The sequence below is a fragment of the Anguilla rostrata genome, chromosome 13 (assembly GCF_018555375.3).
Source record: "Anguilla rostrata isolate EN2019 chromosome 13, ASM1855537v3, whole genome shotgun sequence".
NCBI lineage: Eukaryota > Metazoa > Chordata > Actinopteri > Anguilliformes > Anguillidae > Anguilla > Anguilla rostrata.
Window position 1 is genome coordinate 37,050,673 of NC_057945.1, and position 17,767 is coordinate 37,068,439.

At 49.2% G+C, this 17,767-nt stretch overlaps 1 protein-coding gene across 5 annotated transcripts in view; it reads right to left on the reverse strand.

Annotated features, from left to right (window-relative positions):
• Positions 1 to 17,767, reverse strand: part of atp2b4 (ATPase plasma membrane Ca2+ transporting 4) — a 99,489-nt gene that overhangs the window by 38,398 nt on the left and 43,324 nt on the right. For all 5 annotated transcript variants that reach the window (XM_064306037.1, XM_064306034.1, XM_064306032.1 and 2 more), the window contains exons 2-5: positions 16,506 to 17,184; positions 4,635 to 4,832; positions 2,122 to 2,379; positions 363 to 488 (exon numbers count right to left, since the gene is read on the reverse strand). In XM_064306037.1, coding sequence (XP_064162107.1) covers positions 363 to 488; positions 2,122 to 2,379; positions 4,635 to 4,832; positions 16,506 to 16,701 — 778 coding nt within the window. In that variant the 5' untranslated portion in view covers positions 16,702 to 17,184. The remainder of the gene's footprint in view (positions 1 to 362; positions 489 to 2,121; positions 2,380 to 4,634; positions 4,833 to 16,505; positions 17,185 to 17,767) is intronic.

A 17,767-nucleotide genomic window follows, 5' to 3' on the forward strand; every position in this document is an offset into this window, starting at 1 on the left:
AAAGCTTTCCCTGTTAGGCCTGCTTAGCTCCGCCCCTTCCACTGTTGTGCCATCTTAGCTCCACCCCTTTCCCTGTTATAGCCCCTTAGCTACAACCCTTTCCCTGTTATACCCCCTTAGCCCCACCCCTTTCCCTGTTATACCCCCTTAGCCCCACCCCTTTCCCTGTTATAGCCCCTTAGCCCCACCCTTTCCCCTGTCATATCCCCTTAGCTCCACCCTTTTCCCTGTCATACCCCCATAGCCCCACCCCTTTCCATGTTATAGCCCCCATAGCTCCGCCCCTGCGACCAATCACAAGGCACGGCACGTCTGAAAGGCGCCCCGGATCCGCTCACTGGCGTCCAATCGGCGGCTCTCACCGGACAGCAGCATGGGGTCCTTCTCCAGGGACTTCTTGACGTGGTCCGACTCCCCCGTCAGGGAGCTCTCGTCGATCTTCAGGTCGTTGCCCTGGATCAGGATGCCGTCGGTGGGCAGCAGGTCACCTGGAGGAGTCGGGCGGCGGGAAGAGCGCTCAGCTCGGCTGCGCCCAGCCACAACAGGCCAATCTCACCCCCTCCACCCCCCTCCCCCTCCCCACCACCTCCATCCCCCCCACACCCCCCGCTCCGCGCTCCTCCGCAAAAAAATCCACCCACGCCGAACTGTGATAAACAAGGCCGCCGCGCTGACTCACGCAGCCCCTCGAAATATTAGTCATGGGAGCACCTTCCATTTCCAGCTATGGAGCAGACGGACCCGCGCGAGCCAGCCAGCCCAGCGCAAGGTGATTCTGCAGGGGGGGGGGGGGAACGCGATTTACGGACTCCGCCGCGCTCCGAGAAATGTTCCGAGGCAGCGTTCGGCAACAGCAGACAGGGTAATGTTCATTTACAACCTCATATAAAGAAAACAGCAATGGCTGCCGAACTCCGACCGGCAAGAGCTCCTGTTATTTTTCTGTTTTTTTTTTGTTTTTTTTTTCAGAACGGGATGGAGGAGACAAAACAGCAGAGGTTCAGATATTTGCACATTCGCCGTTTGAAGAACACACAGGGATGCGCTGCGAACAGCTAACCGCAACGAGCTGACGTTACGCCGACTTTTGTCACAATACCAGCCTTACAAGCAGATTATTAATGTGACAAACATTCCACTGCATTTAACACGGAGGAGCTATTTACAGAAGAAAAACTTTCTTCATGGGGTTATAATGAACAGCTATGTGTAGACTAAGGTTTCAAGCAAAGATTAAATGAGCTTCCTTGTGTGGTAAATTTAATAATCTTTATTGCAAAGAAAAAAAAAAACATAATTTAGTGAATAAAAATCTTGAAATATTGCTTTCCTTTCCAGTTATGAATCTCAAAAAATATGACTTCAATACAGCTGGCTTGAATTTAAACTGCAAATTAATATTTCTGTTTGAATGATTTCATTGCGGATGGAAAATATTACCGCATATAAAATTTATTAGCAATGAAATGTATATTTAATGTCGACAAAAAAAATCATAATTTGTTGATTTTTGATATGCTTATAAATCAAAGCTTATTTAAATATTGAAATAATATGTTACGAGCCTTTTGTTGAAATGCATAATTATGAGATCATATGTCCCCATGCTAACCGGAGACTGCATAAAAGAGGTTGTGCCGTATAAAAAGATAACGGTTTTCAATTTGTGAATGCATGCCACAAGCTTATCAAACATTACATTACATTACATTACAGGCATTTAGCAGACGCTCTTATCCAGAGCGACTCACAAAAACGTTTTACATAGCATTTACACTGCATCCATTTATACAGCTGGATATGTACTGAAGCAATGCCGGTTAAGTACCTTTGCTCAAGGGTACAACGGCAGTGTCCTAACCAGGAATCGAACCTCTGACCTTTCGGTTACAAGCCCAGTTCCTTACCCACTGTGCTACACTGCCACCCTAAAAAAAACCGAAGCGATCCAGCCTGCGCTAGCTCGGTTTTTTAGGGCGGTAGTGTAGCACAGTGGGTAAGGAACTGGGCTTGTAACCGAAAGGTCAGAGGTTCCTGGATAGGAAAAAAACCGAAGCGCTCGCGCGAGCAGTAGCTCGTTTTTTTTTTTACACGACCCCGCACGCGGCACCGCGGTCTCACCGTATTTGATCTGGGCGATGTCCCCCACCACGATCTCGGCCACGGGGATCTGGATGACCTGGCCCTTGCGGATGACGGTGAACTTCTGCTCCTGCTCGATGCGGCTCTGCAGCCCGCGGAACTGCTTCTCCTTGCTCCAGTCGTTGAAGGCCGTCACCAGCACCACGATGATCACGGAGAAGAGGATGGCGGCGCCCTCGATCCAGCCGGCCTGGGCCTCGCCTTCGTCCTCCGCGCCGGCCGCAGCCTGACCACACACTGCGAGGACAAGAAAATGAACCGCTATACTCAACCGCTATACTCAACAGCTGTACTCAACCGCTATACTCAACCGCTATACGGCCGCTATACTCAACAGCTGTACTCAACCGCTATACTCAACTGCTATACGGCCGCTATACTCAACCGCTATATGACAGTTATACTCATTACATTACATTACATTACATTCATTTAGCAGACGCTTTTATCCAAAGCGACGTACAAAAGTGCATTTTCATGATCGTAGACAACTGCTGAACACGGGTTCAGTAAGGTACAATTACTTATTTTGTAAAGCTATTTCTAGCCGAGAACAAAGAACACTATCCTGGTCTAACATCTGCAAAGCCAAACTAGGCAGAAGAATAAGCTAGAGTATTAGGACAAATACAATTTACCAAGAAGTGCAGGGATGGGGCAACATGTAACAAGTGACAGGAAAAAGGGTTTATTTTATTTTTTTTAATTTTTTTTTTTTTTTTTTTTTTTAATATATATATATACACAGCGTGGTGGTGGTTATTCTAGGTATAGTCTGAAGAGATGAGTCTTCAGGCCACGGCGGAAGATGGATAGTGACGGGGAGTTCGTTCCACCACTGGGGAGCTAGGGTGGAGAAGCTCTGTGATCCCTTTGGGCGGGTGGGAGGGGTTGCAAGACGCCCTGCTGCCGCAGAGCGGAGTGGTCGAGCAGGCACATAGAATTGAGTCATGTCCTGCAAGTAGATAGGGGCTGTCCTGTTGGCGGCAGTGTAGGCAAGGGTCAGGGCTTTGAATCGGATCCTGGCAGCGACCGGTAGCCAGTGAAGTGATCGCAGCAGGGGAGTGACGTGGGAGAATTTGGGGAGGTTGTAGGTGAGTCGGGCAGCGGCATTCTGAATCATACTCAACCGCTATATGACCGCTATACTCAACCGCTATACTCAAACGCTATACGCAACCGCTATATGACCGCTATATGACCGCTATACTCAAACGCTATACTCAACCGCTGCACTCAACCGTATATGAGCGATATATGACCGCTGTACTCAATCGCTACATGACTGCTATATGACTAAGGACAGCCAGCCCGTAAAACATTAACCGCTGTACTCACCGACTATATGACCGTTATATGACTGTAAGGACAGTCAGCCCATCAACATTAACTACGCCACTCATCCACTATACCAGTGGGTCCCACACCTGTTCACAGGGACCCGCAGCCAGATCCAGGTACAGTACATGATGTGTTCCATTTCAAACACACCTGGTCCAACTAATCAAGAGCTTCATTCCTAGTGTCAGGTGTGCTGGAGACGGAACACATCAAACACCTGGAACTCCCCGGGGGGTCCCCAAGGACAGGTGTGGGAACTGTGGCATTATCATATAGGCCTAAGTCTATTCCTCTTTGCCAAAGAAACGTCATCATACGTATATATAGATATACACGTAGGCACAGTTTACAAATGTGTTATCTTTGCTCTCACGAAACAGCGTAGCAGCGAGGCATGGCCATGAGCGAACAATGTGAAAACGCTTGAAAGGAGAGCTCATGACTCAAAATAACCAGAAAGAAAAAAAAAGGTTTTTTTAAAAAATATATATATTGTAAAGCTACAACACTGTTCAAGCACGCAAACCTTGACTTGAGTTCACATCGATAAAGGAAGAATTTATATTTCTGTTCTTTTTTTGTTGACAGGTGTAAAAATCCAGGTTCAGGAAGTAAAAGTCCTCCCCGGTATATTTGTTCCAATCACCTGGATTTGCTAATTAGCACAATTCTTCAGCCAGGAGGTGGAACTAACCCAGCGGTTCACAACCCTGTTCCTGGAGATCTACCCTCCTGTAGGTTTTCATTTCAACCCTAATTTGACATACCTGATTCTACTAATTAGCAGCTCAACAAGATCTCTAGCTGCTGAATAAGGTGTGCTTCGTTAGGGCTGGAGTGAAAACCTACAGGATGGTAGATCTCTAGCTGTTGAATGAGGTGTGCTTTGATAGGGTTGGAGTGAAAACCTACAGGATGGTAGATCTCTAGCTGTTGAATGAGGTGTGCTTTGATAGGGTTAGAGTGAAAACCTACAGGACGGTGGATCTCTAGCTGTTGAATGAGGTGTGCTTTGATAGGGTTGGAGTGAAAACCTACAGGACAGTAGATCTCCAGGGTTGGTTACCACTGAACCAACCAGTGAAATCAGCTGGCCGAGTTCGTGGTGACCCCTGGATTTTCCCCCTCAGGCAGCAGACGGGGGCACTTACTCTGGCTGTCGCCCCCTGGTGGGTGATAAAAGGACAGCCCCAGGGAGATGATGGCAGCCACTTCCAGGATGATGAGGGTGACGTCCTGAAGGGCCTCCCATACTAGCTGCAGGAAGGTCTTGGCCTTCTTGGGCGGGATGAAGTTCTTCCCGAATGCGCCGTGACGCTTCTCCAAGTCCACTGGGTTGCCAGAGAGTCCTGGGAAAGAGAGAGAGAGAGAGTTAGGGTGTGCAAACGAGCTTAGAAAATATGGCTAAAGTGTGCTCTCAAGAGCAGGCACTCCAGCAAACTCTCAAAGCTCGACTCCTTTGTTCGAAGTGCTGCATACTCTAAAGACTCCAAATGCAGAGTTATCCGGCAAACCCTTTGGTCTTCACACAGATATCAAACGGCACAATACCAGCAGTATACAATACACTCAAATTATCAACCCAAAGATGCCAAGATCACACTGCAGTTACATACGTAAAGCAGAAGCACCAGCAGAAAAGGACCTGGACTGAAGATAGACCTTACGAGTAAACACCATCTCAAACGCTCAAAGACACGAGCAGATATCCACGCACTGCACACGGCCTAATATCTCAGCCTTGCTTCATGAGTTTGCAGCTTTCTACTTTTAGAAATTGCACCATTTATTTCTCCTGATGCAGTATATGCCCTTCGTTGGAAATGTAATATTTTTTCTTAAATAAGATTAACAGGAGGAGTTAGTGTATGTGTATGTGTGTGTGTTTGTGTGTGCTTGCGTGCATGCATATGCGCGCGTGTGTGTGTGTGTGCACGTGTGTGTGCGTGTGTGTCTTTGGACTTGGACTGCAAAGCAAAACGTGGTCAGAAGTGCGACTTTCTTGTTTCCCAGTGTCGCTGAGGTCTTACCTCGCAGCGAGACGCAGGAAGGTGAGGAGAAATTACAGCCCCACTGCGGGGACAGAGCTGCTGAACAGGACAGAGGGCGCAGGCAGTCTGCTCCTCCGGCTCTCTCTCTCTCTTTAAACGCAGCCTTTCTAGCCATTTCCAATTCCGCAGGCCTGCTTTTCTGTTCCGTCTGAGTCTTAGAGACCGCCACGGTCCGTCAGACAGCCCGTCTCCGTCCCTCTCAGCAGGTGAGCGGGGGGAGCGGGGGTTTGGGGTGGGGGGGGGGTTTGTGAGGGGGGGCGGTCAGACGCGACGCTCGATCCATATTCACAAGGCCGCGCTCGGCGAGCCGCGAGACCGGTTTATGGGAGCGCGGTCGTAGACAGCGCGGAGATGAATAAAACAGAGAGGGGGTTGCCGGGGAATACAAATCCAGAGGCCTTTCAGTCTGCTCCAGCCGAGAACGTGACCGGAAAAACACCACCTCCACAGACAGCCGAGGTTGCCAGCGCGGCTCAAATTCCCCCCTGGTAGCAGGAGGTTCAAATAAAAAAACACAACCTCCACAAACGGCAGAGGTTGCCAGCGTGGCTCAAATTCCCCCCACCCCCGGAAGCAGGAGGTTCAAATAAATAAAAAAAGTGGGAATATCTGCAGCTCCTTTTCTCTAACATCGTTCTCAGATGCTGGTGATAAATCTCTTCCTAATTCCTCAACAACTGAGTCATGTAAATGGATCATATGGAAAAAGATAGGGGTAAAATATGAAATATTATATTTCTTGATAACATAACATAGGTGCTGATATCATGTTCTTGTCAGTGCCACACACAACAGTCTCTAATGCACTGATATCCTTGGTTAATTTCCAGCCGGTATAAAACCTAGACTGAAATAACGCTTGCACCACTCTTCCTAGAGTTACATAAGAGAGAATCTTATCAGGAATTCTTTACGTTTCAAACTCTAGATTCTCACATTTAAAAAACGTACATTTTAGACATTTAGCAGACGCTATTACCTAAAGCAAATCGCACAGATTACATCTTTCTCATACAATCCTACAGGGCAATACAGCTGAATATTTCGCAGAAGAAATTCAGGTCCTTTCCACCCAAGGGGTACAACGGCAGCGTTCGGCTTGCGCATTGCAACTACAGCCTCAGGGTCATAACTACAAGCTCAGTTTCAGACCCACGTCCCAAACCGTTACGCTACAGAAAAACGCTACCTGCGTTTTGTTTTTTGTTTTTTTGTGGTCCCCTGAACCTGCGCGTTTACCCAGAGATTCACGGTTTTTGTAAAATCACTTTTAAAAAAACACTGAGATGCTGGAAGGATTGTTTTGTGTGATTTTTTGGCCTTTCCTCAATCTGCATCATTATCCATGTGAGGAAGAGAAAGCCCTCAAAATCAAAGAGCGTCCAGCGGTGCAGAAAATGGCCGCCCACAGTATATTCAATAAAAAAAGCGTTCATATTGGCGGCTAAAGTGACATCTAATCAGCAGGCCCGATCGAGGACTTGGGGAGGGGGGGGGGGGATGACTTATAAGGGTTTACACTGGGGGGATTTACTACTTGCTCAGGGGTGAACCCCTTGAGTACCTGGCAACCCTGCTGATATCACCGGCGAGCACAGCAGGAAGGCATTTCAACTTTTCCTCCTTACGCTGGGGCGAAACTGGGTCAGGTTTGTGCAGATTATTCTCCCAGCGTAAACAGCCTTCAGTGTTGATCACTCTGACTTCATCAGCAGAGCCACAGATGGCGTTTAATCGGGAAAATGAGCCGGGCCAATTCTCAGCTTCTACAAAACCCAAAATCTCTCTCTATCTCTCTCCCTCCTTCTCCCCTTCTCTCTCTCCATCTCCCTATCTCCCTTTCTCTCTCTCTTTCTCTTCTTCTCTATCTCCTCTCTCATCTTCCTCCTCTCCCTCTCTCTCCTTCCCTCTCCCTATCTCTCCCTCTTTCTCCTTCTCTCTCCCTCGCTTTCTGTCTCTCCCCTTCACTCCCCCTCCCTCCGTCTCTCTCCTTCTCTCTCCCTCTCTCTCCTTCCCTCTCCCTCTCTCTTTCTCCTTCTCTCTCCCTTGCTTTCTGTCTCTCCCCTTCACTCCCCCTCCCTTCATCTCACCTTCTCTCTCCCTCACTCTCTGTCTCTCCGCTTAACTCCCCCTCCGTCTTTCTCTCTCCTCATCTCTCCCTCTCTCTCATTTTCTCTCCCATGCTCTGTCTCTCTGCTTCACTCCCCCTCCCTCCTTCTCTCTCTCCTTCTCTCTCCCTCTCTCTCCCTCTCTCCCGTGAGGTAAGATTAAAGAGGCGTAGCAGCAGATATGAAATCCGGCTAACTCCGATCGCGGTCGCCGGTCAGCCAAACGCGTTCTGAAGCCCGAAATCCTCCTCCCGCAGGCCCCTCCGAAATCTCAGACGCGACCCACCCTGAGCCCCTGCCTCGCACCCCGTTAACGAGCGGGACGGGCGCAGTCAGGACCCATTTCGCGGGCTCCCTTCGCCCCTTCGTTCTCTCCGTGTAGCGCCCGGTCCCTCTTTAATGGAGCACAGCTCTGTCTCCAGCCCCGCAGCCCGAGTGATTTGTGCGGCGCAGACACTTTTACGAGATTGTGAATTAAGCCAAGAGGATCGCCCCCCTCTCCCCCAGCTGAACCAGGACAGCTGAAGAACCAAACAAAAAAAAAAAAACAGCCCTTTCATCACAACAGCCCGGCTTCTCTCCAGCTCTCCGGTCCATCCCTTCTTTATTTTATTTTATTTCATCTTTACAACCGTCTCTTTTTTTCCTGTTTCTTTTTTGTCAGGAGAAAATGATTCAAGCTACGGCAGTCACCGAACGGACGTTTGCGGTCTGTGCTCGAACCCGGCCCACACACACCACCCCTCACCTGGCCTGCTGTGGGACTCTGAGTGGGATCGCAAAGCCCGTCTGTCTGACGCATCGGTGCAGGGAGGGAGGGAGGTAGGAGGAGGAGGAGGAGGAGGAGGAGGAGGCCGCCGCCTACACGCGTGTGTGAAACCAGCCGCTGCTGTTAGCAGCCGGGGAGGGAGGGAGGAAGCAGGGGCAGGAACACGGAATGCTCCGGAACACTCCGGAATGCTCCGGAAGGCTCCGCCGTCGAACCCCAGGGTGCAGGGGTTAATCCCCTCCAAACGCCCTCGCCGCTCGGCTGCGAAAGCGGGATAGCTTTAATCTGCTCCAATCCCATTCGACAAGCCGGTCTTAGTTAATTGCCATATAAAAAGCAAAGACCCCCCCCCCCACTCCCAACCAACACCACCCCCCAACCGCTACCCCCCCCCTCCACCCTCTCTCTACCCAGCATACAGTCCCGACTACACGCACAACTAATGAAGAAGCGGAGGAGCGGACGACAGACTGCGGAATGCACCAGGGTGTTTTCACTGTGTTTTCGTGCTTCTCTCTGGCGGAGCTCACGCGGACCCACGGGAGCCCGGAGGATCACAGCCATCTTTGGCACACGCCATCTCGCCGGGGGGTGGGGGGGGGGGGGGGTGGGGGGTGGGGGGGGGGGGGGGGGATCAGACGGCTGCGGGGCGGCGGGCGGGCATCAAGGTGACCGCGGATGGCGGCTTTGTTGTGACGGTGCGAGCGGGAGGAGAGCGCGCTCAGGACACATTAATAACCTCCTGCAGTGGGCGGGGGGGTGGGGGGGGGCGGGGGGAGCTGGGAAAGGGGCCAAATCCAGTGGGGGAAACTTCAACACGGCTCTCCCTGCGACGATGCAAATGGCAATGCAAAAAAAACACAAAAAAAAAAACAACAAAAAAAAAACAGGCTGAAACCCACACTCTGCACTTCCCTACTTCGCCTCGCTGTTTAACATTTAGATTCGTTTAAAAGGAGAAACATATAATCAGTCAGGGATAGGACTGCAGATCGCAGGGATCGGCGTCTCGGTAATCGTCTGCCCGGCCTGGTGCAACAAAGCTGTTGTTGTGTGGGGCGCACGGGCGGCACAAAGCAAACGCAAACTGGCACCACCTTAAAAAAAAAATTAAAAACGCCCAAGAAAAGCTCAAATCAAATACAGAGGATTCCACCTTAAAAGGGACACACCCATCCAACTGGAGGAGTCAGCCTTCCCATCATGCTCTCTTCCCCCCCCCCCCCTTTTCTCGTCCAGAGCAACACAGAACAGAGGTCTCGTGGTTCCAGAGCACATGGGCGGCACAAGAGCGGGAGGCCCCTGGACAGCCGCCAAGTCCGTAATTCCTCCCAGTCAGGCCACGGACCCGCCTCTCGAAATTAACCCCCCCCCCACGCCTGCACGCCCCCCCCCCCCACCCCCCGCCTCCCGTTCGCACACCACGCTCTGAAAGAAAGACTCCACCTTTCAACCTCCCCACGGCTGAGGGAAAATGGAGCTGCCGCAGCAGCAGGCTCATTTCACAGTTCTGCGCAGTCCTCACATTAAACCCTGACTTACTCCGAGGTCTTCTTTTTATTAGAAATGTATTTTCATTTGTTACTGGCTTCAGTCTTTAACAGCCATCTCTTATGTATTTTAAGCGGCATAACGACGAGTGAAAGAATTCCGGATTTTAATAAGAGATATTGTTTGAAGGCTGGAACCTCGGCAGTGCCAAGCTGAATGCTGACTAATCCTAACTACAGTATGTTTACAAACGGATCCGAATTGAATCAGGAATGGCATTCATGGGAACAGTCTCTCATCTGGAGAGTAAATGCTAAGTGCTAACTAATCATAGGTTTAGCTTATGAACAGGCTAGACAGTGAATTATGTACTCAACCAACAACAACATTACAGTCAAGCTTTCGTTGAATAAACACCAGCAGCTGTCAACGCAGAGCTGAATTGTGCTTTATTTCCTGCTTTGTCCGGGGTTAAGTGACAGAGCGGCTCGCTCAACGCGAGCTCATTCCACACAAGTCAACCGCCTAAAAAGACCACGCCCGCTCGGAACAGGGGACAAAGCCCCATAAAGTATTTTATATCAGGAACACGGCCTAACCTAACCCTAACGCACACCTGTAATGTTTCAGGCATCTCACTGATAAAGCTCACTAATAAATATCTCACGCAATAAATTTTCCATTAATAAAGCTGTACTGAGCATGTCGATGCCAGAGAAATGTGCTGATCTGCAGGGATGGGCCTGTGTTGGCGCCACTTTGTCAACGAGCCCGTGACATCTCAGTGAGACTGACTGTGATAAGGCCCCGCCTCCGCCCCCGATAACCCCCCCCCCTTCACAGCAACGTTCACCATCCTTGGACATCGCCCATCGGGCCAATCGCATGCCAACGATGGGGGGGGAGTGATCGGAGGAGGGGCCACGTCTGTCGCATTCATCCCACCCTCTGCCCCCCCCCCCCCCCCGCCCCGACCCCTCATCCAGGACTCAGGGAACGAAGTAAGACCATGACGGCTTTAAAATGAAAATGCGCACAGGCATGCACTTCGGCAGAGCTCTGCAGTGTTGTTTGCGGTGAGTGTGTTTTATCGATGGGGTAAATCAGGACCCGCATAAACGGTCCTCTAAAACGTAGCATTAACATAACATTTAAAACGTCGGCTCAAGAAATTCTGATTTACCAGAGCAGTGCAAATTCAAATACCTACAGTAGTGCAATCTGTTACTCAGCTCCACATACAGTCATATGCATCACGTGGCTGGCTAATCAGATGCTAAAGAGTTTGTTAACAAGCGCGGAAGAGGAAGAGCAGGAAGCCTAGCGATGAAATACAACGCTGATTATTCGTTCTCCTTTCGTTTCGTTTTTTAAGACCGATCTGGGGAGAGGCGCAGCAGATCCCTGCACGTAAAGACCGAAGCAGTACATCAGACACACGCCTCGCCATTTTATCCATGTCTACTGTAAAGCCTCTATCGCATAATTAAAGATAAATATAATAAGCTCTGCTTTTGATCGGACCTGGATCAATAAGCCTCCTTTACATCAGCCAGCGTCTACCACACGCGTACCAAGCCACTTCGTGTACAAAGCAGCTGTGTAAGCCATTGGTTACTAACAAATGAAATATCTTTGCTTAATTAAAATAATGCTAATTTTCAATTAATTATATATTTTTTTTAAAAACAGACGCAATCAAGAATCTCGCGCGCGGTGGCATCAATTAAAATGTCACACCTCGCGGTTTAATTACACATCAGGGGTCTTTCCCGCGCGAATCGCTGAACTTCAAATCACGGTCGCGGGCAAAGTGCTACACATTAAAATATCCGAGTTAACAAAAGCGGCACCGTTTAACCCCTGACGAAAAAATATAATCCCCCCCGTATACAGTCTGTCACTCACAAAAGCTCCCGTGCTTTCAAATGAAAAACGACAAACGTAGAAGCTAGACTTTTTATTTTTTGTGTCTTACTGCAGGGAGATTATGTTAATCTAGCTCATATACATGTTGGGTAATGGAAACCTGTCCAGCATCCTCATGGCCATATTAAGTGGTGTTATATGGTGGAGATTTCACAATGATGTCTTCGCCTGGGGCAGGAGGGCAGCCTTCAGCAGTATCCCTCTGAGAGGATACAAGCACCTCAAAGTGAAAAACGCACTGTGAATGATTAAATTATTATTCCTTCTTCTATTATCTTTTTATCGCTCGTGCTCATGCAGGAAGCTCTGCTTCACGCTCAGTGCTGGGTAGGACACACACACATTCCCCAGTGAGCTGAATTCCTCCCGGTTGGATATAAAAGCTGTTCTGTCCAGCAGGAGCTGTGGAGGTCCTGCAGCCCGGCACCCTGTGACTGGGCCCGGGCCCCAGCGTTGATTTCTGGGTAAAAACTGGGCACTGTACCCATTTGCCCTTGTTGTGCCCCAGCTCCGCCCCGGCCAAGCGGAAAGCGAGGGGTGTGCCGTTTCGGTCGTCTCCAGGCTGGCAGACCCCCCCCCCCCCCGTAGTGAAAGGGACCTCAGTGTGCAGCTCTACCGATCGCCCCAGACCAGCTCAGCCCGAATTTCAGCGCCACCACGGGTGAGCTTCTCCGACCGGCGCTAAGAGAGAGTCACCAAGCTTTTTAACCAAAGTGCTGCTGGTCACCTGTCCCCTGTCCCCTGTCCCCTGTCCCCTGTCCCCTGTCCCATGTCCCCTGTCCCGTGTCCCCTGCCCCGTGTCCCCTGGCCCCTGTCCCGTGTCCCCTGTCCCCTGTCCCGTGTCCCCTGTCCCATGTCCCCTGTCCCGTGTCCCCTGTCCCCTGGCCCCTGTCCCCTGGCCCCAGTCCTCTGGCCCCTGTCCCCTGGCCCCTGGCCCCCGTCCCGTGGTGTAAACCAGAAACCAACCGCCCTTTACGTCCAACTTTAAAAGGGATTCCCCATAATTAGGCCGCGGAAGAAGAACACCAGGCCGTTTCCAAAGTGCTGCCCTGTCCCATGTCCCGTGTACCGTGTGTGTCCCGTCCCGTGTGCCGTGTCCTCTGGTGTAAAGCAGAAACCAACCGCCCTTTACGTCCGACTTTAAAAGGGATTCCCCCGTGATCACGCGGCGAATGCAAGCTGAGGCCGGGGAGAGGAGAGCGCCAGGCCGTCTGAGTGTTCCCAGCTCGCTGTTCTCTCCCAGCCAGAGAGCTTAGCGTGGAACGAGCAGAGAGTTTGACCTCCCCCCCTACCCCCCCCCACCATCCCCCCCGCCCCGAGCTGTCGACGTGGTCACACACTTCCTCACACTCCACACGCTCTGTCAGCGGTGCATCCGTCTCCCCGTCTGACATGTTGACCCCCCAGGGGTGAGCGGTCACTGTGCTTTTCACGTGGTTGCCACGGATCCACAGCTCCCGCTGTGAGCGGGTGTTGCATTATCCACATCCCCCCCCCCCCACAATCCCCCACCACCCCACCACCACCCCCCCTCTCCCCTGCCCCCAGTTTCCACATCAGTTAAATCACTACATCGCTAGCTACAGGATTTCTTTTTGGAGGCTATGTCAGTGACTGTGCATCAGTCTTTTGGATTAGGGAGCAGGAGATGGGTGCGTTTTAAAAATGAACACTGATTGAGACACACTGGGCTGTAATGTCATCAGCAAGGAACACTTTTCAGAAACCTTCGCTGTCCTGATACATGTTACAAACTGCCTAGGTACAGACGAGGGCTTACCTTTCTCCTGACTGTGTATGGGTGTGGGTGTGTTTGTGTGGGAGTGTGTTGGGTGTGTGTGTGTGTTGGGTGTGTTTGTGTGCATGTGCGTGAGTGTGAATGTGTGTGTGTGTTTGTGTGTGTGTGCATCATGCGGCGAGAACAAATCTACTCATTAAGACCTCATTTATAGAAGTCGTTTCCATGATTAATTTGGGATTAAACCAAAAACCCCAGAACCAGAGGGCACAAACTCTAAAGCATCCTCAGGAAGCGCACTAACACTGGAGGGGAGCAGTGATTCGTGGAAATGACTGCAGGCAAGCAGAACTGCCTCAGGGTAAATCAAGAAGAGGAAGACACACACAAAAAAAAAAAAGCTTAATGAACATATTTTCCCAATCTGACTGGGACGGGATCTGGATCTGCTTCACCAGGCAATAATGGGAGTTAATCGTGACAGGAATGAGAGAGGAGACTACCCAATCCATTCCGACAGTAATTTGTATCAATGCTGATTCCTACCAACAAAAACAGCGAGGGAATCCAATATGGATATTCATTTATTATTCGCTGAACACGGTGCTAAACCGATTCTCGAATACAAAACAGCTTATTTGTTGGGGTACGGGGACTGTGAGACGCCAGATTTGAGTCCCATTAGTATACAGAAAGAGAAAAAAAAAGTGTTTTCCTGAAAACGAACAAGCTTTTCTCCATTATTTAGTTCGAGCACCTGTGACAAGGGTTCCTTAATCTCACTTCAATATTGCTTTTTTTTTTTTTTCCCCACCCACTCCCCGCATCTCGAACCAAAAGGGAAAACATAATTACGCTTCCTTCATTAAAATGAGTAATTTCGCGAGTGTGGGGGGGACATGTGCGCGACTGTCTCGCGGTTATGAATGGAACTGGGTAACGATCTATGAAGTAATTAGGGAATGGCGGGGAACAAAATTCCGGTGCCGGAATGAACTGGAAGGGGCCCATATGTTAAATTGGCCCACCGTAGAGATTGGGGAAAAGACAGAGGCGGCCATTTTACTCCGTATCAAACGTTATATGGTTAACCAATCACAGATCGTTATACGGTTAACCAATCACAGATCGTTATACGGTTAACCAATCACATATCGTTATACGGTTAACCAATCACAGATCGTTATATGGTTAACCAATCACAAGTTTTTTTAAAAACTATGATGGATTTGTTCATGATAGCTTAATCTTCCATGGTACGTGGAATCCCCCCATTTATTTATTACTGAGAAAAAAATCACAATATTGCATACATATTATGATATTTTGGTCCATATATATGGGATATGCGCAACTGGTGGAATTAAATTCAAATGTCATTGATAACTTTTTTTTTTTCTTTTGCTAAGTCATTGGCTGCATATGGTGAACAGCAATAATCAGTGTTGCAAGATGGCCTTTACATGACTCTATGGTATTTTAAAAAATAATAATGAAAAAAAAACGTCCAGACATCAGCTATGCGTAATTAAATAAAACTGATATGAACAGATTTTAAAAATCAAATATTTACAAGACGGTGATTCTTACTCGGATACAACACATGCCCTTTTGGGAGTCACCAGCAGCAGCAGAGTCCTCTGTTTAACTACTTCAGACTAATCAGCCCGCTGAATGTGACAGTTGGACGCTGTTTATAAAGCCTGAATCAGACAGTATCTCTCAGGAACAGGAACCCTGGAGGCGGCTAAAAGATATGACACCGGGCCCCTTAAAAAAATACACTATCTGATAACATTCCACCCCATCAGTCCGGATATTTTTAGACCCCCCCCCCCCCCAGACTAGTCTCCATGCAGCCATGCTCTCCCCTCAACCCCCCCACCCACCCATTTTCTCTCCTCAGCACGCAACATTAGCGACCTCCCTGCTACCGTTGCCCTCCAGGACAAAGAATAATCGCTGTCTCGTTCAAAACCACACTCTCGATACAAGCCTCCCAAGAGCGTCCCTGAAATCGATTTGTCAATCAATTTTTTTTTTCCCGAGGAGCTTCGCCTCGGTTTTCACACACAGCGGCAGAAGCAGACCCAGAAGAACGAGGCACGCGTTCAGCACTGGAAAACAGGAAATTAAAATGCTTCAAACCCAACTGATTTCAATCAAGCAAAGCTACCGACAGCAGGGAATTTCTATATGTGTAACTGCGGCTTCAGTTCAATTCATTCTTTCTTTTCTTTTCTTTTTTTGGCATTCGATGTAGCGTACCTCATTCTTACGGGCGGGAGACCTTCGAGTAAGACTTACAGTAGAATCAGGAGCCCTGGAGCGCCTGAGATTCTTTGGGTACTTTTATAAAGCGTTACATAAATACAATGCATGATTATTATTATTGCTAATAGGGTACAGAAGTACATATTTCGTCTCATAAAAGCTCCACCGTTCCACCTTCCAGTGTCTCAATATTGAGCAAACTCCTCGGCCCCGAACTTTAAATCCTTTCTCAGCGTTACTTATCATTTAATTACAAATTACATCTACAGCGCGCCCCCCCCCCCCAAAAAAAGCAGAAGGGCTTAAAGCTTCCCCCCCAGAGGCTCAGGGGCCGGTTTAGCATCAGGGAAATTGGCTGCGGCAGCGCGCTCACGCACTCACTCACTCACGCACTCACTCACTCACTCACGCACTCACTCACTCACTCACTCACTCACTCACTCACTCACTCACTCACTCACTCACTCACTCACTCACTCACTCACGCACTCACGCACTCACGCACTCGCTCGCTCGCTCACTCACTCACTCACTCACTCACTCACTCACTCACTCACTCACTCACTCACTCACTCACTCACTCACTCACTCACTCACTCACTCACTCACTCACTCACTCACTCACTCACGCGCTCATGCTCGCGAGACGCGTCTCCTCTCACCTTCGATGGGCGAGGTCTTCAGGCGGCGGCAGAGGCCCTGCACGTCGCCGTAGTCGTCGCGGATCTTGGCGACGGCCTCCCCGCTCCTCAGCTCCATCAGCTCCCGCAGGTTCATCACCGTGCAGCCGAAGTCCCCCTCGTGGTTGCCCTCGGCGACGGAGTTCCCCGTCGGGTGGTCGGCGGCGTTGTTAGCCATCGTGCTATCGGCTGTTTTACTTTTGATTTTTTTTTGTCAGATCAGTCCCCTTTCTTCGCTAACTAACGGATTAAAACGCGCACTCGTAAATTGTTTGTTTAAAAAATAATAATAATAACAGAACTGAAACACTATTTACTACTAGATACAGCTAGGGAGTCTGTGGGGTCAAGAGTAAGGGTACAGGTATTCTACTTTCAATTCCCTCTCCACGTTGTCTGCCGTCTTAACGATTTAACACCTTCAGTTCAGCCGCTCCCCGACAGGAATTTTGTATTTCAGTTTTTTTGAGCTTATCTATTTATTTGTTTGTTTATCAGGTTATCTCCCCTGCTAGCGGTCCGACGCCAGAGCCCGGGTTAGCCGTGATGGGTTTCCCGAAATGAGAGCCGGACAGCTAGGGGCATGTTACTCCAGCGGCGGGGACTCCCTTCAGCAATGACCCGCAGTCATGTTCATCGGGCGGCCACCTCCGGATTTAAACTGCAGAAAACAAAAGAGAGAGAGAGAGAGAGAGAGAGAGAAACATGTTTAAGAAGCATACCGCAACAGCAGGTCAGACTGACCAACCGAGAAAGCACTTTCTCCAGTTCATATATGAAAACGGTTTAACTGCTTTGGTCGTTATAAGTAGTTTTGTATCAACTGAGAAAAATATGTCACAACCAATGTAAGGTATTATTTATCACGAACCTGCAACCGAAAAACAGGTCGATGCAGTTTGGGAGGTTTACATAAAGCATTATGAGGATCAAAGACAACAAAAAAAATCTCTTCTCTAGGCTATCTTGATTTCACAAGGTAGTACATTACCAAGCTAAACATCCTGCCGCCCTCACATATACATCCTGTTTTAAAGAAAGGCAGACACTGGGATAATTATAATAACCTATGACATAATTCTAATAACCACTGAGCCAATAGAAGAGAAAAGAAACCATGTGTGGAGAATATAATTTTACAAAATCAGTGGCAGTTAATTTTATACATCAAAGAACACAAAAACAACTCTGACCATATCTCATCAGATTAAACAAAGACATCATGCACCATTGAACAAAGCAGA